A 24,610-nucleotide genomic window follows, 5' to 3' on the forward strand; every position below is an offset into this window, starting at 1 on the left:
TAAACCCCCACAATCACAGGCCCTTGTGTATTTTCAACAAGAAAAGGATACAATAATTAACAGATATTACAAGAACTGATAAGAAAGCATGTATTATCAACAGTCATTCAGAAACACAGCGTAGATGCTGCCAGTCATCTCTGTAATGAGCTTCTGTTTACAGTCAATGTTAAAATATTTCATGCAGTTCCTTTCCCACCCACTCGCTCCAGCTGCTCATTCACCAGACGACTGTGGATTTACTGGGATGTTATCAGATGTGTGTGTAATTGTACATGTTGAAACTTAAGATAAGAATGAATGCTCATCAAAACACCCCTGGATCAATTACAGTTAACAAATACCCTCACTTAACACTCGCACTGATAAGGAAACGAATTGGGAATGAAACGCGTCTCTCTCACCCGTCCTCTCCCACAAAGCTGACATAAAGTTTACTCCGCTGTAGGTCTTTCCGGGAGTAACACATGATTTGGTTAAAGGCGTCCTCCAGGAGGTGGTCCCTGCGTATGATGAGCCTGGGAGCACACACACACAAACACACACACAGATCCCGCAGTATTAGACTTGACATGAACAATGGTGTTCATGTTAATATTTCACTTTGTATCAACACAATGTTCATAATTGATTAAATACATATTTTATTTTTAAGACTTCTACTATAAGGCCAAAGAGGGTATGTCACTGACTAGTAGTCTCGCATATCAAGACCTATCTCCACACTTCGTTTTAGTGCTGTGCCAGCACTGGAGAAAAGTCTGTCTGAATCCATCATAATTGCACACTAAGGAAAATCGTTGTTTGTATTTCTTTAGAGCAATCCCAATCGTCTTATGCAGCACTAAGCCCAGGATGCATCAATGGTGCCCTTGCAAAATAGTGTTGAGAGATAGTGGGAGGGGAGGAGAGTTCCATCTGAAAAAAGCGATTAATGGCAGACTTATACCTACAATCTACATGAGTAAGACTAGTTATTGGCCACAACCCCATAATACAGCCAAGCTAAATATGCCTTAGTCCATCTAACAATAGTTTCCCAATTAGCCTTGCTTAGTCTCTATATACAGACTCTACATTCAGTGAATGTAGAGTCTGTAGGCAAACCCCGGAGATCTTGCCTCCGAAAGAGGAGCGAAAGAGCCCTGGTTTCCGGTTGTAGGCTGTTTGTAGTCCGTGTGATATCGATCAATCACGTTTGAGCCGGCTGCAGTTGTTGCCAGGTTAAACGGTCTGTGCGGTGAACTAACGAGGCGGAACGTAATTGGCGTCCTCCACCCAAATCAAACCAGAATGCCAAAAAATCGGGGGTCTGCCCCCAGAGGCTGTATCGCCGTCTGCCGGAAGTCAGGCGCCGAATACAGCCGATGGGTTCCGAGAATGGCCCTTGCTAAGTCCCACCCTTATCTTTTCACTATTTTCATACAGTTATACAAATCAGTACTAAATTAGACAATCCATATACAAATCCTCTTGAATTGTAGGGTGTACACCTACTTGACTTTTCCTGGTCCCTGTCCATAACCCTTGGTTTCCAGCTTTCGATAGAAGTTCCTCAGTTTAGCTTCAAAATCTCTCTTATATGGAGCTGGAGCACGCGCATTAGCTCGCTGGGTGCCTGAGATATAAATGACAGAGAGAAATAAGGGAGAAAAAGACAGAGAAAATGGACAATGTAAGTCAGGCATCAGGCACAACAACAACAGACTTATAAATAGACAAAGAGATGGGTAAAAAGTTGGAAACAGATACAGGGAGACTGAGATCAAATGAAATTTAAATGATCCAAAGCGGAAATTGGTTTCAGCCTGCATGGGGGAGGAGGAGGAATCGAAATCTGGGAATCGGAAGTGCTGTATGCAGGTTAATCCTGGATTGTTATTTTGTATCAGGCTGTTGTAGCTGACATTAATTTGAGAGATGCACAATACACACAGACGCACCTCTTCAACTGTCTGTGTTTTTGTTGAACAGTTAAAGATTAGAGGTAGGCTCAGTGTGGAGAGGTGTGGAGATTGTACATAAAGACAGACACTTGTAGATAAACACTGACATCAGCTGGAGAGAGGAAGTGTGAGTTTGTGTATGTGTCAACTACTTACACACACATCGCCGCCACTTTATCGATTTTAATTATGTTGAAAAAATATATGGCTACACATATTTTATATAAGACCAACTTGTTGAGGGTTATTTTAGTAATTCAATAGATGGTCATTCAACACTGAGTAGCAAATATTGTAATATCTGTTGTATATTTGATCACTGATTCATCAATTAGTTTGCTTTATTCCTTCTTTCATGTATTACAATCATAAATTACATTTAATTTACTTGATAGTACTAGGGAGATAATTTTGGTGCTCTCTATACTCAACTCAAGATGTGACATTTGTAAAATGTTTTGTACAAAGACTGTATTTAAGGATACATATACAGTCTATGGTTTTGTAAATAAGGTTTCAGATTTGGGGTTATATGTGTTCAATTGTCAGATACATTTTCTGCCATACCAGCCATGCCAACCATAATTATCATAACATCAAACACAAGTTTAACACTACAATTTGTCAAACTAGAATTACTGCTTCACGTTTATATGCCTCCACAAACCAGTCAAGTTGCAGTTACAGTTTACATCCATGTCTGTGACAACATGGATGCTTCACATGCATCTTCCTTGCCGGTAGGACAGAAGATCTATACAATCAGCTCAGTTTCACCATGGGTACCCAAGATTAGTGTCACCAATTCAGTATCTGACCAAATGTCTCCCCCTCTGTTCTTGAGATATGACGTTAAGTAATGGCCAGAAAAGTGCTTTTAAAACACTGTACAGGAACGGTTGGAAACCAAAAAGGCTTATAGGCCTTTTCATATTATAATGTCACAGTGAAGTTGACCTTTGACCTTTTGATATAAAATTCTAATTCTAAAATTCTTGGACGTTTGTGCCAAATTTGCTGAATTTCCTCAAGGTATTCTCGAACTATCGCATTCACGAGAATGCGATGGACGACATGATCTTTGACCACCAAAATCAAATCAGCTCATCGTTGAGTCTAAGGGGATAATTTGTGCCAAATTTTAAGAAATTCTCTTTAGGTGCTGTGGACATATCACAATCAAAAGAATGGGACAGACATACAGACAAAGAAACAAAGGACAGACAACCCAAAAACAGAATGACTCTGGCCACGACTATCACTGACATGGAGGCATAAAAACACAAATTTTATTGTGGAGACTATTATGTAAATTATTATTTTTGGTTATAAGAAATATACAGTATATTGTCATTTGAGGACATGAGGAGAATAAAGGACAGAAAACTAAAGCCCCTTTTACCACTGCACAAAAAACCTGCTAACATCCGCTAATATCTGGCTTTTTAATGCAATTGGAAAAGGCATTCAGTATTCACACCCAGGTCAAATGACTCTGCAGCAGTCACGGGTATATATTGCCTCCGGTTCTGATCAGCAACACAACACCCGGGTGAACGTGCTAAATTTAGCTCCTCTACCGGCACCTCTCCACCAGAAAAAACTGCCCAAACAGTGCTCAAAGACTGATCCAAATTAGTCTGCACTGAGTTTGAAAGCAACTGACTTAGTAAGAGATATATAAACAGAAGCAACCGCTAACATTTTCACTGGCCTCCATGCTCCTCTCTACTGTTTACTTTCCTGTCCTGTCCATGACGTCGAAAGTGACACATCCAAAAAAAAGAAAAACCACACACAGAAAGGGTTACTGATCTGCTGCAGAGCCATGTACACAGTGCTGGTCTATTGGCAATGGGAAAGAAGTTTTTAGACTATTTTTAGCAGGTTTATCTGTGTTTAAAAACGTGCTAATTTTAGTGGAAAAGGGGTATAAGTGTTATATGTGTTATACGACCAATGTTATATACTGTATGAAGGTACTATGAAATTGTTTCTTTTATTTAGCAAGACAATGTAAACCAAACCTCATGGTGGAAGGTGTGAAATGTAATAAAAAGAAAGAATTTATTAAAAAGGCATATCATGCCAATAAACTTGATGTAGACAGAGTGAGACAGACACTCACCAGGGGAGCTCTGAGGAGACGAGAGGCAGTAACTTGGGTGGAGTAACGGTGGTACATATGACATCACCTCCTCCTCAAATAAGCTGGAGACAAGACATAAGTACACACAGAACACAGTCAGAAAGGAACAGATCTAAGAACGGTGTAGCATCAGCAGTGGGTAAAATGGGAAGTAGACTTGTATTTTTAGAAGTGCTGGAGCAAGCTGGTTATAATTTTCACAAGTGACAGATGATCAGTCCCTCACCCGAACACACAAACGCACATGTACTGCACTCACCTAAGCAGCATGACGAGGTCAGCGTCGCTAGAGAGGCGAGCCAGCCCAGTGACTCCTTCACTGCGAATAAACTGCACCTTCTCCCTGCACACACACACACACACACACACACACACACATACACACACGTCAGGGGGTAAACTGACACAGTCCATTAGGATTAAAGGTTAACTGTGTGCTCAGTTTGACTGATGATAATGGAGGTGTTGGGTGTGAGCAAGGCTAGAGAGGAAGAGAGAGAGGGAGAGACAAAGGGAAACAATGAGACAAAGACAGGAGGAGGAATGGAGCCGAAAACAGACAGAGTGAGGGACATACTTTAGCGAGTGATTCCTGGCAAGCTCGGGTTGTCTTTCCTGCAGGATCTCGACGATGTTGGGTTGCCGTAGAAACGCCACTATCTTGTCATTGTAGGCTGGAGGAAATGAGAAATGCGCATCTATATTTGAGTCTTGTGTGTGTTTACACTTAATGATTGCATACATGTGATTCTGTCTGACTTACCCACAGGTACCACGTCGTGGTACTGACTCCGACTGGAGCCGCTGAAGGTGCTGGATGGTCGGGGCATGACGGGTGGGTTGGTTTGGCGAGAGTCATCCACCACCTGTGACAAAAGGAAGCACTACAGTTCAGGTCGCATCCTAGTTCTGAGGCCGATCCACCCGCCAGTCTTCAGCCAACACTGACCTCAACTCCAGCTGGATACCTATCAGTTCTGCATGTTCTCGCGAATTAACCACAAAACTCTTATCTATGTTTCTGCCAACCATTTTCCAAAGATTTCCAAGCTGCCATTTGTGTCAGTTTATTACAACTGTATAAAAATTGACTTGCAGAGACTTAAACTTGTTTGAAACAGGTATTCATCCACGTCTGCCTAGACTCATATGACGTAGTGAAGACTTTAAAGCAATTTAACAAAAGGTATTACATGTATTTTTTGGAGAAACGGAAGTTACGGGGCGCCCAGTAGCTCAGTAGGTAGGGCAGGCGCCCCACGTACAAAGGTAGTGTCCTTGCCGCAGCGACGGGGGCTCAATTCCAGCCCACGGCCCTTTGCTGCACGTTGTCCCCTTTCACGCTTCAAAAACTATCCTGTCATTAAAGGCAAAAAAGACCCAAAACAGAAGCCATATCTATATTGGTATGATTCCAGGGATTAATTTCCAGTGAGAAAAATGCTGTCTTCAGTTAAAGACTATTGTTACATGGTGCATCCACAATCACCTGAAGCTCAATATAAGCAAGACTAATGAACTTGTAATGGACTACCAGGAGAGAACACAAAGCTGTAGCCATGACAGTAGACATTGCTTCAAATACGGATGTTGCTGCAAATAAGTTACATATTCTAAAACAGTGGTTCCCAACTGGTGGGTAGCGGATCCATTCTGAATGGACCACTAATGACTTGCAATTGTGTCAAGTTTGTAAATATCACACATTATATTTAAGCACAGTAAATTTCCAACAAAGAGCTTGTATTTTGAAGAGTGAGTGCCTAACGGACAGCTTCTTGACAGAGACAGCAAATGAACTCGATGACATGGCCAAACACAAGTATGATGCTTGTAGATAAATGTATTAACCTGTGTGGACCTTGAACTTCTGACTAAGGGAAATCTGGACTCCCTGGCTGGACCAGTTGGGAGCCACTGTTTTAAAACAGGGATGCTTCACACACATCTTCCCCCCCAACAGCACAGAAGATCTATACAATCAGCACAGTTTCAAAGATTAGTGTCACCAATTCAGTATCTGACCAAATGCCTCCCCTTCTGCTCCTGAGATAGAGAGTTTTCTAGAAAAGTGTTTTTGCAGAACATTATGATGTCACAGTGAAGCTGACCTTTTACCTTTTGGACATAAATCATCATTTTATCCTATTAGACATTTGTGTGAACTTTTGTCATTATTAGCATATGAATTCTTGAGTTATGACCAAGGGCATGTTTTGTGCGGTCACACTGACCTTTGACCTTTGAGCTATAACCACCAAAATCTTAACCGTTCATCTTTGAGTGCAAGTGGAGGGCTGTGCCAAATTTTAAGAAATTTCCTCAAGGCATTCTTGAGATGTTGCGTTCACAAGAACGGGATGGACAGATGGGCATATGGCTGGACGGACAACCGGAAAACCTAATACCTCTGGCCATGGCTTCTGCTGATGCAGAAGCATAAAAATGCATTCTCTTTGTATCACAAAAAGCCAAACCTAGCAAGAAATGGGTCTTTCTGGATGTTGCTAAACAGAAAAATTTGTGATTGCCTGTAATAAAAATGCTATTTTTCAGCAGTCTCAGATATCAGATATTCCGAAAAGCAGTTGAATGCATCAGCATGGATGGTTTTTAAAACACATGGCCTGCTACATTAGCATGCAATGCACAGTTTTTTCCTAACAAGAGACCTATCCAAAATCCATTACCTTAACCAGATAAGTGAACCCAATAATGCTGCAGGTACTATTGACTTAAGAGGCAACAAAAACTATCTTTCATGTTCACTATGACCCCTAGTGTTGATAGGTAGCATACTGTAGTATCAATACTATATTTGACACTGACTGAGTGATGCTTTGGAAGAGATGAGTGGCAACAAGACAGAAGGAAACTGTCTCTCTTCCTTATCATATTTACATACAGTGTGTTTATGAGGATTTCCTCTCATTCCAGTATCTCAAAGGACTAGTCAAAGGCAACTACATTTGAGGTCTTAAAATCTTGCATTGAAAGTAGCACTAATGTCCTTGCTCGATGGCTCCACCACAGGGACTAGCAGGATAACTCCCCCGCCTATGCCCACAATGCAGAAACTAGCGAAGCATTTTTCTCCTTCAAACTGGCCTCTATAAACATTGCAGTGTCTCTCTCCTAGCCTTAAGTTGACTCCAGGTGACAAGTGGTGCAGTGGCGGCTAGTCTCTCACCTCCCCAGCACTGTGGCTGCGCTGGCGGCTCAGGTGCTGGCGGTGGGCCAGCAGCCCAGTGGAGCGAGAACTCTGGAGGGGCAGCCGGGGGTCGATGAAGGTCGTGGAGCGACAGTTGTGATCCACAAAGAAGGGCTGAGGATTAAAATGTAAATACCCCTGGTCATGCATTGATGAACCCCAATATGTTCATACAGAAACACATCTTTACATGCAGTACACTAAAAGTAAGGATTATAAAAGGGTAAAGTCTACTGGACAGCTGGGCAGAGATTACAATCATCTGATGCACATAATCTCAAGTGTAATCCCAGGTAAATAATCAAAAATTGAGGGTTTCCACAAACACACACTCACACACCTTTCCAGTGTGGTCGTGCTTCATCTCCCAGCCGCGGGGAAGCTCCAGCTGCTTGTTGGAGAACATGTTGAGGAAGGTGACGAGGTCACGGTTGTGCTGGTAGCGCTCAAAGTAATGAGCATCCCGACGCACCTTACTGATCATGTGCTTCAGGCAGGTGTTGCTCGTAAACATGCGGTAGGCACTCTGGGCAGAGAGGGCAGAAAGATGAGGTCATCAGAGAGGGACAAGAAGCAGACCAGAGAACAGCTTTGCGGTCATTTCAGTTCTCTCACTCAAGATGGAAGACCATGTGGATAATATATTCCTAATGCCATTGTGATGTTTTTTTTATCCACAAAATGTCCTTAATCAAGTAAATTAAAAATGACTTGAATTAGATGCTAGACATTCTACAGTCTTAAATACCCTAGCTGGCCACCAATAATGTTAGATGTTGATTATTGGTTGAATTTAGGTTGTGACATTGAGCGACCAGAATTCAATGTCAGAACAACACCTAATGCCATCGTCAATCGACCAATGGCTAAGCCCCGCCTGCAAACACAATGAGCCAATCACAGTGCGTATAGCCATTCCCATACACGAAGACATTCTCTGCCTGGACGTTCATTGAAATGCATAACAGAAAGTCAGTTTCGTTCAGTTTTATGAGCTTCTTCTGAGATTTGAAGTTTAAAAGTGGTCAAACGGTGTGCATGGGGTACATGCAACTCCGACACAAGGTATCCTGAAAGGCTGAGCAACGGGGTGTATTTTTTACCCTTTCCTAAACCACATCTCAACCGAGAAAAGTGTCTCCTTTGGATAAAGTTGTATGGTAACAGTAGACCACAACATCAACTCAACGTGAATAAGATTAACAAGGATGTCTACATCTGTTCTAAGGTAAGTCAACATCGTGTTTAAGGCAACATATTGTCACTTTGCTGGAAAGAAATATTAAGTTATCTTTAACATCTCTAGCTAACGTTAGCTAAAGTTAGCCTAACGTTAGCTCCTAGCTGCGTTGTTCATCATGTCACCTTGTTTGCTGGGAGTTCATTAGCCTATTTTGTTCTAGTTTTGTACTTTGGTGATCGTACATCATTGTTAGCTGTTGTCCAAAGGGCTCTAGTTAAGCTAACGTTAACTTCTGGAGCTTAGCTTCATTAACTTATCTGTAATGGCAGAGATAACAAAGGTTGGCAAACGTTATGCTGAATGATTCAGTGTAAATACTGTAGCACCAAACTAACGGAGAGACACTCTTGGTAAAGATGGTAAAAAGGCCGTTATCCTTTTCTCATATTCTGAGCCAAAAACCTTAACTTCAGTGGCACTTTGATGCACCAAAATTTCCAGTTTCCAAAGGCTTGTTCACAAATAATTCACAGCCTGATATACATTTTATTCTTAAATACATGGTGAAAATTGATTTCTCTATTACTGTTGTGTGTAGACTTTTCTGACTTATAGAGTGACAAAAGAGATAAACTAAGGCCCTTTTGGTTACTTCTCAATGACATCTGATTGTTATGTCTCGAAAAATCATCAATTGCTTCCTGCAAAATGCCATGTACTGTGACACCTGCCATAGCACCGGTCACTGAATGTTGATATTTTGTCCGGGTGAGTGGAGGGGGGCGTGGCTTAGCCATAGGTCAGTTTGAACTGACGAAACATGACGTTGATATTTTGTTGGTTTTAAGATGTGCTGTTAAGCAAATTCCAACATCTTCCAAATGACTCATGCCAACGTCATCTTGATGTAGAATTATGATATTTAGTCATGAGGTACCAAAACCCAAAGTCTGCAAAATGTCATAATCATTACGTACACACAACATGAAACTCTTACGTCATTTGACATTCAAAATATCATCAACCTGATTTTCATTCCAGTCAAATTTAACATCTGTCTGATGCAAGAGTCTGACTTCCTTCTGCCGTCATATTGACACCCTGTGCCCGCTGGGTAGTGTTGGGTCAGTACTGCATACAGTATGGTGTTAAAATTGTGTTAAAATAGGAAAATGTCACTTTGCTTTAGTAACTGAATCTAAAATGTAGCATTTTCAAGTTATCTTTAAATATTTGCAGTTTTAGAGAAAAATCAGAACCGCATAATACAAAAGAGCACAGCTCTTATATTGATTTCAGCCATAACTATATAACTATATACAGCCATAACTATACTGCAACATATTGTGGCACTACCCTTTGTGTCTGTAACAATGCTTAACACTTTTTTTTCTCTGTGCATGCCCAGGTTCTTTGGTATTTGCAACTAAACCTGCACTGCACATAAACCAAAACTATCTGCATGGCCAGGTACAACTGGAGGTAAGAGAGAAAATGATTTCCATCACTGATCATTGCTTATGAGAAGCTGGTTAACTATTTCAGCACTGTATGACTTCTACTACACAACAACAATGGGCCACACACTCAGCATTGCTACATTACAGTAGTGTACTGAAACGTAGCACTGTGGGCGGCAGACTGACACTGTGACTTATTCAGGCAGCATTAACTGTATCTGAGTCCCATGACTGTGGCGAGTGCTAAACCAGTCAAAATGATATGTCTGAGTACAGTGATACTGTATGTCTGCCTGTATGTAGACAGATGTGTGTAAATGGAGCACAGGATCAAAGGTAACAGAGGAACTGAAGCATGCTGGACTGACAGGGTTAGAATGCAGCACGGTGAAGAAGTCGGGGCTGCACAGGAACTTGGCGCTGGGTGACTGGAGCAGCAGAGAGAGACGCGAGCGACCACTGGAGTGAGCGACAGCACTTTCTCGTCGGTATTCTGCAACAAAATCAACACGTACTATTCAAACTCCCAGACAGGCAGACACTAACAAAAGACACTTATTTAATTAAAAAAAAACTCATATTCATATCCAGCATTATCTGTCAGGTTTTAAAGGAAACATCTCCACAGACTACAGCTATTTTGAGACACAATAGCTTTTTTAGACTCATGGATTACCGTAGTATTTCAAGAGATGAATCATTTTCAAGAGGTGAGTCATATAATTGGGCAAATATTTTTTTCTCAAAAATAGCGCAGAGCTCTGGTAAATAAAACCTCTAATTTTTCAATTTGTGTGTTTTTCTCTAAAAGGTCTATTGACACTAACCAGAAATGGAGTGAGGCAACAGTTCACTTTCTGGTTCAGGAAGCAGGTCAACTGGGGTTTCCTCTGCCCGATCACTGTTTGTTATGGTCCTCCTGATGCTCTGGTACCTGTGATCGAGAGTTAAGAGAAAGTTACTGTAGTGAAAGTATAGTCTTCTACTATTTCAGCAAAGAATGTAGGTTTTTTTACTTAATAAAACTATGTACTTAAATAATTTCTCTAAAAGTGAAATGAAAGGGGGGGCACTAAGACAGAGGCATGTTAAGCAAGGAGAGATTAATGCAAAAGCTGGTTGAATTTCTCTACTGAAAGCCTTTGTATACCTTTGTTAATACAAAGTTACATTAGCTCAAAAAACTAAAAAAGATTCAGACAATGTCGCTTTATAAAGAATACATAACAGAAAAGACAGGTCTGTGACACTGGGACATTTTTGTCAGTTCGTTTTGATTCTGTCTGTTTAAATCCTCTAGTGATAATAGTAAGACCTTGTTCAGTGACATATTGAACATTTTGCTATACTTAATGGCATCAAATAATGGCATTTGCTGCTGAGAAAAACACAATGGTTATTGCAATACATTTCTCTTCACAAAACCCACCTGCGGTTGAGTTGCTCCATCTGCTGAATGGAGTTAGAGCGAGTGAGGCCCTGCGGGGCAGGAGGTCCGGTGGGACGCTGCCATGTGGTGGTTCTGTTCACGTGGTCCACGAAGAAGATCCTCCCATGGCTGTCGATCCGAGCCTCCCAGTCTAAGAGGCGATTAATAATTGATACACAGTAGGTGTTTAATGCCTCAGGGGAACACAACTGTAAATATAAGTGTTAGCCAGCAATTAATGACTTGATGATAACATCAACAACTGAATAAAGTCATCAGTGATCAGAAATCTTTTATTCTTTATCTACTTCTGGGCAAGTGGCAACCTGTGTGGCTGAAAAATGAAACGCTGAAAAGCCAAAAACTACAGTTCTTTAAATGGCCACTTGAGGCTGCCTCCAAGAGTGAGTCAATGCTCACAGACCCCCATGTTAAAATCACTAACTTTACCAAAGAAATAAACGTGTTTACAGTCTGCAACAAGAAAACGGTCAGTTAATTTCCCCCTTCATGACAACTGTACAGGGTGTGAAGTTTTTTTATAACTAACTAATTAACATTTTATTACGATTTAAAATTACTCATGGTTAAGGGCTGGACACTTTCAGTGACAGGCTGTCTGCCAATAGCGTCCTAGGCTTCTCAGTCAGATACACCCCTTGCCGCTCCAGAGTGCCTGCCTCTCACCCAAATATGGTCACTTCTGGCTCCAAAAAACCAAGTTGGTGACTGCCAAAGAGCTGAATTCAAGGCTTCAAAACGGGAGTCCACAGTCCACAGACAAATGGATGACGTCACAGTAGCTACGTCCATTATTGCATATGGTCTTTAATTCTGGGTCAAAATTAACTTTAACAAAACTAAGAGTTTGCCGACATGCTACAGTAGTAGCTCTGTGAGGATGAGCCAATTGATTGAATGATTGAGGGTCCATTCGTAATGGACCCATGACCAATTTTTCGACCACAGCCCACAAACTCACAAATGACTTATAAATGTATAAAGTTTGTAAATAAACACACTTTATTTTGAAGTGCCATTTCCTGCTGTGGAGTGAGTAACTAAGGGACAACTATTTGACAGAGACAGCAAACTGGCCCGATGACATGGCAAAAAACAAGTATAACACTGGATGTATTAAACTGTGTGGACCTTGAAGTAATGACTAAGGAGAAATCTGGATCTGGCTGGACCAGTTGGGAACCACTGCTCTAAATGACAATGTTAACATCCTGATGTTTAGCAGCTTAAATGTTTGCCATGTTAACCATCTTAGTTCTGTGAGTCATTACATTTTCTGATATTAATAATAGTAATTCAAGCAAAAGAGCATACGAGTTGTCCGGACATGGTTCTCAACGTGGCGGTGGCTTAGCCAGCAGCTACCAGCTAATGATGTTAACTCCATAACCAGCACTAAACAACTGCAACATTGCTGACAGAGCTCATGGTGTTAACCAGGGGGGAACAGCAGGGTGGGTGCTACGCCTTTGCGACGAGGCTGTCCCGATATCAGCAGTAACCACAGTTTGAGCGCAGTATGAAGCAGTGGGGATAAGCGAGCCAGTGGGATACACACATATACTAACATGCACGCATGACCAGACTGGCTTATCAGAACAAACCACAGAGAAGCTCAGATTACAACACACACAGAGGGAGTATGACCTTATTCTCTGCTCTGGGTGCCATAACTCTACTATATCCTTATACGACTAATAGTGGTTTGCTGCCATAATGATGTCCTGCATGTTGCATACAGAACCGTTAAGTGATTATGTCATAAACCAAAGTATTGGACAAACTAAAATTCTGACGTGTGTGCTACAGGAAAAGTCAGAGATTCAGTAAAGTTATTTCACTTCTACCAGATTTCACAACAGTCTACCTGATAATCATCACCATATCTTACAGAAAAACCTCAAGGTGGAATAGATGAAAAGTCACAACAGCACCAAAAACATTAGGATTTATCATCTGCGGGGCATGAGCGTCTTTGAAAACATTTTTGGTAATCATCAAGATATTTCAGTCTGGAGTGGGTGGACTGATATACTGCTGACAGACACTGGAAGCCCTACTAGTGTGGCTATAAAGAAATGCAAAACCTCAGATAATTTTACTTACATCCTCTTTCCACCATATCTCACTATAGAGTAAGAAAGCCATGTGATTCATTTGTGGCTCAGGATGTGTAGTTTGAGTTAGGGTCATTCAGTATGGACACATACACAAACACAGACACATAAACAAAAAGACACACAGATACAATAGACAAACAATACGGTGCATGCAGACACACACACTCACTGGGAGGTAGAGGCTCGTCCACACGTTGGTATCTGTGGATGTCATGACGCACAGAAGGAAGCGAACGTACAGGATGGCCGTTAACGTGAGTGCCTGAACACAGAAAACATACAAAAGACGGAGGGAATTTTGTTTTAATATGATGAGAATGGTAAAAGTTTAATTTGTAGTGGCACCTTTGTTCAACTTAACTTCTAAGCAGGTGAAACACCTTTTGGACAGTAAAATCCAACCAGAGCCCAAACCGTTTCATTTCAAAAATAAATTACTGCCAGATAACACTGAGAAGTTTAAAGCTGAGTACCTTCCTCTCCATCTGTTTCTGTGGTGGCTTGCTCTGAATCAGCAGAGCCAGCCTCCTCGTGCGGCTTTGTCTCCTCCCCTTCCTGTTCCTCAGCCATGCCCCCAGCAGCCTGCAGGCTCAGCCTCCTCACAATGATCTCCTCAACCACCTCTCGCTCGAAGGGCGGGGGACCTTCTCCTGCAGCCTCAGTGGTAGCGAACTGCCCACCTCCTTCATCGTCTACAGCTTGATTAGTTGGTGGGGTTCCAGAAATGACGTCTCCCCCTGGATCGATGGCCGTCTCAGCTCCTTCCTCCGCTTCCTACAAAATATCCCACAAAATAAAAAAAAATAATGAGTGAAAACAACAGACAAATATTGAGCATAGCGTTAGTTCAGGCAGGACAAGCTAGTCAAGCTCAGCTCACATCCCAGGTACATCAGCTGATCTCAAACAGCCCAATCAACTGATGGAGGGAGTCAGCTGATAGATCACATGATTCCTTTCTATGCAGCCAATTGGCAAATCTCATTCAGGGCACCCTATTTAAACTGCTTTGGCCTGCCTACTGTTGCTTCTTCCTCTGCAGGCCGCTTTGCAACCAGCCTCTACCCCAGCTCCTCCTTTTCATGCAGGTTCTAACTTATCAATGTCATTTTTGTTTGTTATTGATTCTCTTCTTGGGGTGTCTTTGCTGCTGCTCTGCCTGCCTTACAACCATGCATAGGTGCATGGAAGGGCAGGGAGGTTTGCTGTCTCTGCCTCAGGTTTTCCTTGTATGCGCATGGAAGGGCAGAGAGGTGTGCTCTCTCTGCCTTAAGGCTTTCCGCGTATGCAGGAGTGGAGAGGTGTGCTCTCTCCGCCTTAGGCTCTCTGTGTAGGCCTGAGGAATGGCTGAGAGGCCCCACAACAGAGCCATACTGCCAAATATAATACTGTGAATGGAAATAGTTTTCATTGACTGAAGTTGTCCTGACTGAATGATAATCTTATAGAGGAGGATCAATAAAAAAAATTACATCACTGAAGTAAGTTAATCATACATACACGCTGGTATAGATACAGTCAGGGCCTAATTCACAAAGAATGAACTGTGGCCGCTGATAGCACCTTGAATTGAAGTTGCTTTTGAAGTGCGTGACAGAAGTGCGTTTTGAGAACGACTGCAGACTGTCACCTGTTCAACGCATCAATATCTTCGGATGCCATTAAAGTAATAATGATTATAATAATAATGTCAAAATATTATTTACAGACTGATTTAACAGACGATCACTGTAAAGTCTGGGCGAGAGGCTTCCACAGAGGAGCGCCCAGTTTGCACCAGCTTTCTAAAGACGTTATTTACTTCACTCAAACTGCGTGTGGCTATTAGAGCTGGTGTTAGTGAATTAGACGTTGTTTATCAATGAGGCTCATTTGCATAGAAAGGGGCAATTTTTGCGCCAAATATATGCATATTACCTCATTTAAATACGTGCAAATAACACCGGAGCACCGAGACGCAATCTGCTTAGCAGCGCAGTTAGTGGAGCATTTCACCCTCTGCACGTGCTTTGTGAATTAAATGGTATCTGTTTGCTCCATAAATAAAGTTTACTTACTTACTTATTTTTACCGGTTTAGCAGCCGCAAAAGCCACGCAATCCTTTTGTGAATTCAGCCCTCAGTGTCTAACTATACTTAGGGGGCGGGGTCAGTGAGGGGGAAAACAATCTTTTCCCCACCCTGTCAATGCTGGTAAAGCAAGGTTTCTAAACTAATATTTGTGACACTCTTACATTTACTATATAAACGATGAATTTAACTTACCATGATATCAGCACCTTATAGCCATTAACATTATGATGTAAAAGACAACATGTTTAAGTGAATTCCATGCACATTTCAATACAGTAAAGCAGCACTGACGTTACTAAATGTCATTAGCCTGTGTTTGTTATCACACAGGGATTTGCAACCTCAAAAACTACACAAACCCCTGGAGGCCAACAACTTTTTTATGTGTCTAGACAATCTAATACTGTTTTGATAAAGCATTAGATCCCTTTTGTTTAACCAGAAACAGCCCAAAAATCGCCGTCACCAAAACCACCACACTCAATTTTTTTAAACAGTAACTTTAGCGTGTCAGAGGCAGCATGTTGACACATCTAATTGGAAGAATCAAAGGTTTATTTCAACCAAATCCAAGTTGGTGATTATTAAAACAGTGGAAAGACAAACCAAGATGGTTTCTTTGTGTTTTGTTTTGTTTCTGTCGACTCTGAATAAAGTGTGTTACATGGATAAAATTATTGTTATTTTAAATTTAGTCTGGTCTAGTCTTGTCAGACACTTAAAATAAAAATCTGAGTCTGTCAATGGCAAAAATAAGCACATTTATTGGACATAAATTGATGATACCAACATGCCCTGAGTGTTTACACTGCAGCCTGGCTGCTGCTCTGGCACAGTACTGGACCACTTTGAAAATATATTGTTCCCATTAATAACTTAAACACAAAAACATAGGAAAATAGGGTCTAGGTTGAAAAATACCCTTTAACTCTGGATTTTAAAGTTTATTGGATGTGCAGAAAGACATTCAGCAACTCATCAGCATGTAAGTGAATGCTTTGTTTTCCCCCTCGACATCAAAGGACGTGATGATCTGTGGGCATTCCCAGATATAGGCTACCATCTGTATCTATGCAAGGCATTCGCACCAGGCCCCCAGGAAGTACGCCTGGCTTTGATGCCAGTTTTTGTAGTGGCCAAACAATGTAAATACACCATCACATGATGCATTCCATCAGATAACATTTGGAAAGTCCAGAAGAGACACATAATAAATAATTTCGTCCCCATTCAAGGGAGCAGAGTGCTAAACCAGAGGTATCTAGCTACACCAGCAGAAGTCTCTAGTGTGCCTGCTCTATGGTCCACACAGTGCAGAGGCAGTGCCGATCATACGGATCATTTATACATGGCAGTTGAACTTCTTTGGTCTCATATGCCACTGAGCAACTTTCATAGGAGTAAACAGGGCCACCCAGTTCTCTTTTTACCGCCATTCATGATTCACAGCTACTGTTATCAAATATCTGTGAATTACAGAGAGTTAGTCACCCCCAAAGCCAGCTCACAACATGAGGCAGCATTGGCACCATCACCAAGGCAACAAAAGAAAGCTGAGAAATATTGAACTTCATGCAAATATGCATTGGTGCGTAGGCACAAGTGGTAACAGGAAACAGTCATTGAACATTTGTCTAAAAATCCCATCAAAGTGGACACAGATCACTGGTTCCCACTCACGTTCTGTTCTTTGAAAATCACTACTGGTACAAGACAGTCAGATAATAGGCAACATTATCCCCACCAAACACACTGCTTGAGAATATGCATTTAACACTGCATGCTGAACGTGGAATGATGGTGCTACAGCAGAGTGTTATGGTGCAGTGTCACGTGAATTCAGCTGGAGCTAGGACCCAGCGGAGACTGCTGCTCAGTACAATGTGTGCACTGTGGGTACAGTAATGACACTCGCCCACAGCAGCTACACATTCACTCAGAGATAAAGAAGATAAAGACATGGAACGAGGAAATTAGACAAAAGCAAAATATACAGAAGATACAGAGTTGAATCTTGGGTCATGACCATATAAGGATAATGAACTCACCACAGCAGTTGTCACTGTAATTGGACAGCTCTCTGATGATGAGAAGGCTGTCTGTGGGGCTGTTGCCATGGAGCAGGTGTCAATCTCTGAGGAGGCGTCCTCGCCAGGCCCCCTTCCTTCATCATGTACTTCACCCTCTGGCATAGCATTATGGGACACAGCCTCTGTGAAAGGAGCCTCCTCCACTTCAGAGAAGACATCTGGCTCCAAAACATCCTCCAGGTCCAGACCTGCCCCTATCTCCAGGGCCACCTCTGCCTCAGGGTGCACATCTTCTGTCAAAGCGCCTGCACCCTCGGGCTCCTCTTCCAGTATTGTTGGCTCCAGCTGCTCCGGCTTCTGCTTGAGCTCAGTAAACGCATCATCTTCATAAGGGCCACCGAGATCTGGAGGTACCCCATTCATCAGCAGAGGTGACAGTGGCACCGGAATGATGTCATTGGCTCCAGACCTCTCATCGTCTTCGTCTGAATCTATGTGCAACATGGCGCTGAGCCTTGTGTGTGTGGGGAAGCTGGAGCGCAGTTTAGGCGAGGCCGCACCCAGGGGTCTTTCACCGGGGCCTTTGGGGGCCTCGATAGCATCAAGGCCCTCACTGAGTGACCTCTGGAGCATTTCATGGCATGACAGGCTTTCATGCTCCACAAATCTACCCTGAGCTCCAACAAGAGGCAAGTCCTTTTCTGGGTAGGCCGTGGCCCCACCTTCCCACATGCTTTGGGAGCCCTGGGAGCCAGTAGGGGAAGGGCCAGAAGAGACCACTCCTGGAAGATGATGGGGCAGGTCTTCATCATCAGAGGGAGTCCCTGGAGCTCCATTTAGGGACGAAATGCCAATGATTGACTCAGGAGAGGCACCTGCAGCAGGCACAAAAGGCTGTGTTGTTAAGAGAAACAAATTTCAAGAAAATGTATTAGAGGCTAATTAAACTAAAGCCAGATTTACCATCAGGCCCAGTCGATGTGAGCTCCACCTTGAACTGCAAATGGCCGCTTACATGTTCAGTAGGCAGGCGCCGACACAGGGGGAAACTCACAGGCTGGACTCTGGACAGCAAAGAGAAAAACAGATACATTAACGCCATGAGAGTAAGTCATAAAAATGTCCTTCTGACTGAACTGAAGCTGACTGTTGTTACATAAAGTACACACAGAGTATGTACTTTCTATTCCTGCGTGAACTTGTGTCTGCATGTTTCACACCTACCCTGGTATTTTTTCAATAAGTCTCTGCACAGGGATAGTGAGCTGACCGAGGAAGCGTTTGATGATCGGTCGACTCTTGGCAAACTTGTCCTTCACCTCAATGTACAGGATGTCTGTCATTAGTGCTACAAACGTGTATTTCTGCAGAGAGGCGGACAAACAAATGCAGTCAGTACATATTGTATCTGAGAGAGAATGTGTGTGTGTCTGAGTGAAAGCCTGTTTGGACACATCCTCTGAGTATACATATATAAAAGTGTCACCTCTCCATGCCAGACGGGATTGGTGGTGTTAGCAATGATGGCTGATCGTCGTTCCTGTCCGTGGTGGCTGAAGATGGGGAAGACGCTCCTCTTCCCTGGGTGGATGGACATCTTCAGGTACGGGTCCGGATTGAAAAACATGCCCTTCTTCAGACCAGTGGCCCGCAAATCTGGAACAAAGTAATAGTGACAGCAGGCTTGTGAAGAAGAAAGGGTTAAATACTATGATAATGTTAATATGCTAATGTTTAGGGTTATAATGTTCACCATGTTTACCATCTTTAGCATATTCTGTTAGCATGCTAAAATTTGCTAATTAGCACTAAACGCAAAGTACAGCTGAGGCTAATGGGGCTGTTATGAGTTTTGCAGGTAATTGGTCACAAACAAAGTACTGCACAGATGTTAGATGGAAAGTTAGGTAAGATAGGTTATGTGATTACATTATATAATAATAATAATAATAATAATAATCATTATTATTATTATTATTATTATTATTATTATTATTACAATATTATAATTATATGATAACTATACTGTAATTATATAAAATTATATATTATTGAAGTGGTTCCCAACTGGTCCACCAAAAGAGTCCAGATTTCTCTTTAGCCATTAGTGCAAGGACCACGCAGTTTGATATATTCAGGGTCATACTCTGGTTTGGCCAGCTAGTTTGCTGTCTCTGTCATTTAGCTGTCTGTTAGTCTCTCTCTCTACAGCAGGAAACAGCATTGCAACATAAAAGCCCTGTGCCGGAAATGTACTTTATTTCACTACAAGGCAAAGTGTCTTTTCCACAAACTTGACACGTTCGGGAGTCACTTGCGGTCCATTCAGAATGACCCGCAACCTACTTTTGGACTGTGATCCACCAGTTGGGAACCACCATATTATTATATGTGCCTGCTAGGCCCTAATCAGCATCTGACTCAAACCTCTTGACTGTTCTAGAGGGCAGAACTAAAAGGCACAGTAAGGCAGCCTTTGTTAATTATGCTCCAAAATTCTGGAACAGTTGGCCTAAAGTCTTAGGGGCTCTAAATCTGTTGAAACGGAATCTTAAGACACCTGTTTTTGCCATTGCTTTCACCTGAAATTAGTTTATAACTGATGGTTGTTTTATGTTGTCTTAGCCTGCAGTTTTAACTGAATATAATTTTATTCTGTTTATTTTTATTAACTGTTATCATCCTTTTCTCCTTTTTTTATTACAAATGTTTTGATTGTCTTTTATGTTCAGCACTTTGTGTTGCATTTTATGGATAAATTGTGCTATGTATATATATAATTTACTATTGTTATTATTTTTATTAATTCATCAGTCTATCTGTGCTAAATTTCATCCTTATCCTCTGCACATCCTCTTGGAATCATGAATATCTGTACCAAGTTCTGTGGAAATCCATACCATATTTGCAGTGGTAATAATTTAGTCTGGATCAATGTGGTGGACCAACCAACTGACCGATGCTGCCATTTCAAGAGCCACACTGAACTATTCTGAAGTTGCTTGTAATATAAAACTTCAGCTGCGGATGCATAATGACAAACAGAAGAAAGTGCTACGGGTGACAAGTTCTCTAATGTCATGTCTTCGTCATATTATTGACCCTTCCTTAAACTCCTTTTCTGTCTGAGTCCATACAAAAATCTTAATAATTGACCAATGGCTAAACCCCGCCCGCAGACGCGATAAGCCAATCACAGTGCATATAGCCATTCCCATACACAAAGACATTCTCTGCCTGGACGTCCTTTAAAATGCATAACAGAAAGTCAGTTTCGTTCGGTTTTATGAGCTTTTATTGAGATTTGAAGTTTAAAAGTGGTCAAACGGTGTGCATGGGGTACATGCAACTCCGACACAAGGTATCCTGAGAGGCTGGGTGACGGGGTGTATTTTTTACCCTTTACTAAACCACATCTCAACCGAGAAAAGTGTCTCCTTTGGATAAAGTTGTGCAGTAGACCACAAAATCAACTCAACGTGAATAAGATTAACAATGATGTCTACATCTGTTCTAAGGTAAGTCAACATCATGTTTGAGGCAACATATTGTCACTTTGCTGGAAAGAAATATAAAGTTATCTTTAACATCTCTAGCTAACGTTAGCTAAAGTTAGCCTAACATTAGCTCCTAGCTGCGTTGTTTATCGGGAACTGCCCATTGGTTCGACATCCCATTGTTCCGACCATATTAAACTCATTGTTCCGAAGGGGAATGGTGCGCCTGCTCCGCCTCAAGCCGGTCGCGGCGCACCATACGCCCGCTGCGAGCCGTTCAGCACCGCGGACAGTCGGACTGATGGGATGTCGAACCAATGGGCTGTCGAACCAATGACATGGACCCTGTTTATCATGTCACCTTGTTTGCTGGGAGTTCATTAGCCTATTTTGTTCGAGTTTTTGTATTTTGGTGATCGTACATCATTGTTAGCTGCTGTCCAAAGGGCTCTAGTTAAACTAACATTAACTTCTGGAGCTTAGCTTCATTAACTTATCTGTAATCACAGAGATAACAAAGGTTGGCAAACGTTATGCTGAATGATTCAATGTAAATACTGTAGCACCAAACTAATGGAGAGACACTCTTGGTAAAGATGGTAAAAAGGCTGCTATCCTTTTCTCATATTCTGAGCCAAAAAACTTAACTTCAGTGGAACAATGCTGATCCTCTATCTTGTTGTCTTTGATGGTGACGGCAACGAGATGTGGTTTATCACGCTTACACTGGGACCAGTAAATTTTGGCTTGTAATTTAAGCTTTTCATCGACCTGCTCAACAATAAAATGATTAATATCCGTCCAATGCCTAGTTTAGGCCCCTTTGGTTACTTCTCAATCATCTGATCGTTATGTCTCCAAAAATCATCAATTGCCTCCTGCGAAATGCCGTGTACTGTGACACCTGCCATAGCACCGGTCACTGAATGTTGATATTTTGTCCGAGTGAGTGGAGGGGGGTGTGGCTTAGCCATAGGTCAATTATATATGCAACACATTCTCACTCTAAAATCCTTAAATACTGACCCCTGGTCAGTGGGACCTACACATCAAACTGTGATGCTCTATCTGGAACTGTTCAGTATGTAAGGTCATTTTGGGTGGGCCATATTTAATTGGTTGTCCAAGCAATATAAAATAAGCATCCTTTCAAACATTCCCCATATTTCAGGAGGGGGCTTAACAAATGCTTTCTATTGCTACGATGGAGCAGATTGGCTTTAGCAAATGAAATTCACAAAAATATTTCCTTAAGATATAGAAGCTGGAGTTGACATTGCTTGATGAGACCTGACTGTATAAATCATGAGCTCTGCAGCTGTGATCTATCTTTATTCTGTGCAAATTCTGCCTCATACTGTATACTGACTGATATTCCGGCAGCCCCCCACCCACATGTGCTTTCCTTTGTTTGGTTTTGTTTTTGTTTGTTTGTTTGGCGGAAGGGGCAGTCTCCTGTTTTGCCAGCATAGCTTTCGTCTGACAGCTTTGGACTGAAGTTCTAGATATCAATCCCCTGTCTTTCTTTCTGTTATTTTCTGTAAATAGTACTGGGTGCTTTATGTCTATTGTGTGAGTTTGTTTTACTAAAAATAGAAAAATAAAAAAATCATGTGTGCCTCCAGCAATAGTTTTGGACACTTAGGGATGTCGTGTCAATTTGCACCCATTACATGCATTGTTCCTTTACAATAAACTTAGAATGTAGGATTTTGTTTTTAGGTTTACCTCCACATGTTTACACAACAAAAGCAGGTGGTTAGATAAAAAAAAAAACATCATGATTTGGCTTATAATAAATTAAAACGTTTGCTACTAAGGTCACGTCACGAGTGTAACTGCTAAAGGGTGCCTCACTGCGTCAGTATCTGATGCCCGGGGCCACTGACCAAGCGTTCATATTTGACGAGTTGGGAGTGAGACCCATTTGATATATAACTTCATCAGAGCACTTCCAGTGTCCTCCTGGTTTATTAATGTTGTCATGTGGAATAATGCTAATGCTACAGTTGGGCTTGCAGCAGGGCAAAACAGCTAAAAGCCACTTCTGAAGGAATCTTTTATTGTAACGAGCTGTACTGCTACATGCTGATATTTTTCTGTAACTTCTTTTAAAAATCCCGATCCTGGCTTCTATAGAAAACTGAAAACATTCCCTGCCTTTCTTTGTTTCCTGCACACAGTTTTCCAAGTTTACTCTAGCTTTTGTGAGACAAACTTGAGGATGGGATTGCATCACTCAGCTTAAGACCTAAATTCTGTCTGTGTCTTTAAAGGTTTTGTCCAATTGACTTGCAGTCATTCACTGCAGTTCCAAATTTTCTTTGATTTGTTATTGAGATTGATTACACAACAAAAGCAATCTGCATAGCAGTGTATAACTAAAATCTGCATTTTATAACATCAGTCAAAATGTCTTCCATCATGTCACGACAGCATGACAGGACAGCGGACAGCGGTAAGAGGAAAGAAGGGGGGCTGGCTGTGTTTGTGAATGATAGATGGTGTAACTCTGGACACATCACTATCAAGGAACAGCATTGCTGCAGGGACATTGAGCTGCTGGCTGTTGGCATGAGACCATATTATCTACCCAGGGAGTTTTCTCATGTCATTATGGTAGCAGTGTATGTCCCCCCGTCTGCTAAAGCTGAGTCTGCTTGTGACATTCTCCACTCTGTTACAAGTAGGCTGCAGACACAGCACCCTCAGGCCCTCCTTCTGATCTCTGGGGACTTCAACCACGCCTGTCCATCCACCACCCTGCCCAACTTCACCCAGTATGTTTCCTGCCACACCAGAGACAATAAAACACTGGATTTATTTTATGCCAACACCAAGGAGGCATACCACTCATCCCCCTGCCCCCCCTTGGAAGAGCTGATCACAACTGGTTCATCTTCTGCCTGTCTACAAATCTGTGGTGCAGAGAGAACCAGCAACCACCCGCACTGTGAAGAGGTGGTCTGATGAGGCCGAGGAGGCCCTGAAAGACTGCTTCGAGACCACTGTGTGGGAGGTACTCAGTGATTCCCATGGGGAGGACATTGACAGTATGACATCATGTATTACAGACTACATAAACTTCTGTGTGGAAAGCACCGTACCCACCAAGACTGTACGCTGCTTCTCCAACACCAAACCCTGGATTACTCCAGAGTTAAAAGCTCTCCTGAAGGAGAAGAGCTTTTAACTCTGGAAACAAGGAGGAGCAGAAGGCCATGCAGAAGGAGCTACGGAGAAACATCAGGCAGGGAAAGGAAGGATTTAAAAAGAAGATGGAGGAACAGCTACAGCAGAGCGACGTCAGCAGAGTCTGGAGAGGTCTGAAAACCATTTCAGGACACAAACAACCAGACTCCCAGGCCAGAGGTGACCAGCAGTGGGTGAATGATCTGAATCTGTTCTTCAATAGATTTGATCAGTCTGCCCCTCCCCTGGCCCAGACATCACGGCTGCAACCCCCCTCATCCTCACCTTCACCTCCCCCC

At 42.2% G+C, this 24,610-nt stretch overlaps 1 protein-coding gene across 1 annotated transcript in view; it reads right to left on the bottom strand.

Annotated features, from left to right (window-relative positions):
- Window positions 1-24,610, bottom strand: part of hecw2a (HECT, C2 and WW domain containing E3 ubiquitin protein ligase 2a) — a 60,573-nt gene that overhangs the window by 14,781 nt on the left and 21,182 nt on the right. Inside the window, exons 6-22 of the mRNA XM_050049661.1 lie at window positions 19,109-19,278; window positions 18,847-18,986; window positions 18,586-18,686; window positions 17,641-18,497; window positions 13,993-14,293; window positions 13,689-13,781; window positions 11,379-11,529; window positions 10,777-10,883; window positions 10,318-10,442; window positions 7,647-7,832; window positions 7,286-7,420; window positions 4,859-4,961; window positions 4,673-4,769; window positions 4,355-4,438; window positions 4,075-4,157; window positions 1,498-1,618; window positions 405-518 (exon numbers count right to left, since the gene is read on the bottom strand). Of these exons, the coding sequence (XP_049905618.1) occupies window positions 405-518; window positions 1,498-1,618; window positions 4,075-4,157; window positions 4,355-4,438; window positions 4,673-4,769; window positions 4,859-4,961; window positions 7,286-7,420; window positions 7,647-7,832; window positions 10,318-10,442; window positions 10,777-10,883; window positions 11,379-11,529; window positions 13,689-13,781; window positions 13,993-14,293; window positions 17,641-18,497; window positions 18,586-18,686; window positions 18,847-18,986; window positions 19,109-19,278 (2,968 nt within the window). The remainder of the gene's footprint in view (window positions 1-404; window positions 519-1,497; window positions 1,619-4,074; window positions 4,158-4,354; window positions 4,439-4,672; window positions 4,770-4,858; window positions 4,962-7,285; window positions 7,421-7,646; window positions 7,833-10,317; window positions 10,443-10,776; window positions 10,884-11,378; window positions 11,530-13,688; window positions 13,782-13,992; window positions 14,294-17,640; window positions 18,498-18,585; window positions 18,687-18,846; window positions 18,987-19,108; window positions 19,279-24,610) is intronic.

This window comes from Epinephelus moara, chromosome 7 (assembly GCF_006386435.1).
Source record: "Epinephelus moara isolate mb chromosome 7, YSFRI_EMoa_1.0, whole genome shotgun sequence".
Lineage (NCBI taxonomy): Eukaryota > Metazoa > Chordata > Actinopteri > Perciformes > Serranidae > Epinephelus > Epinephelus moara.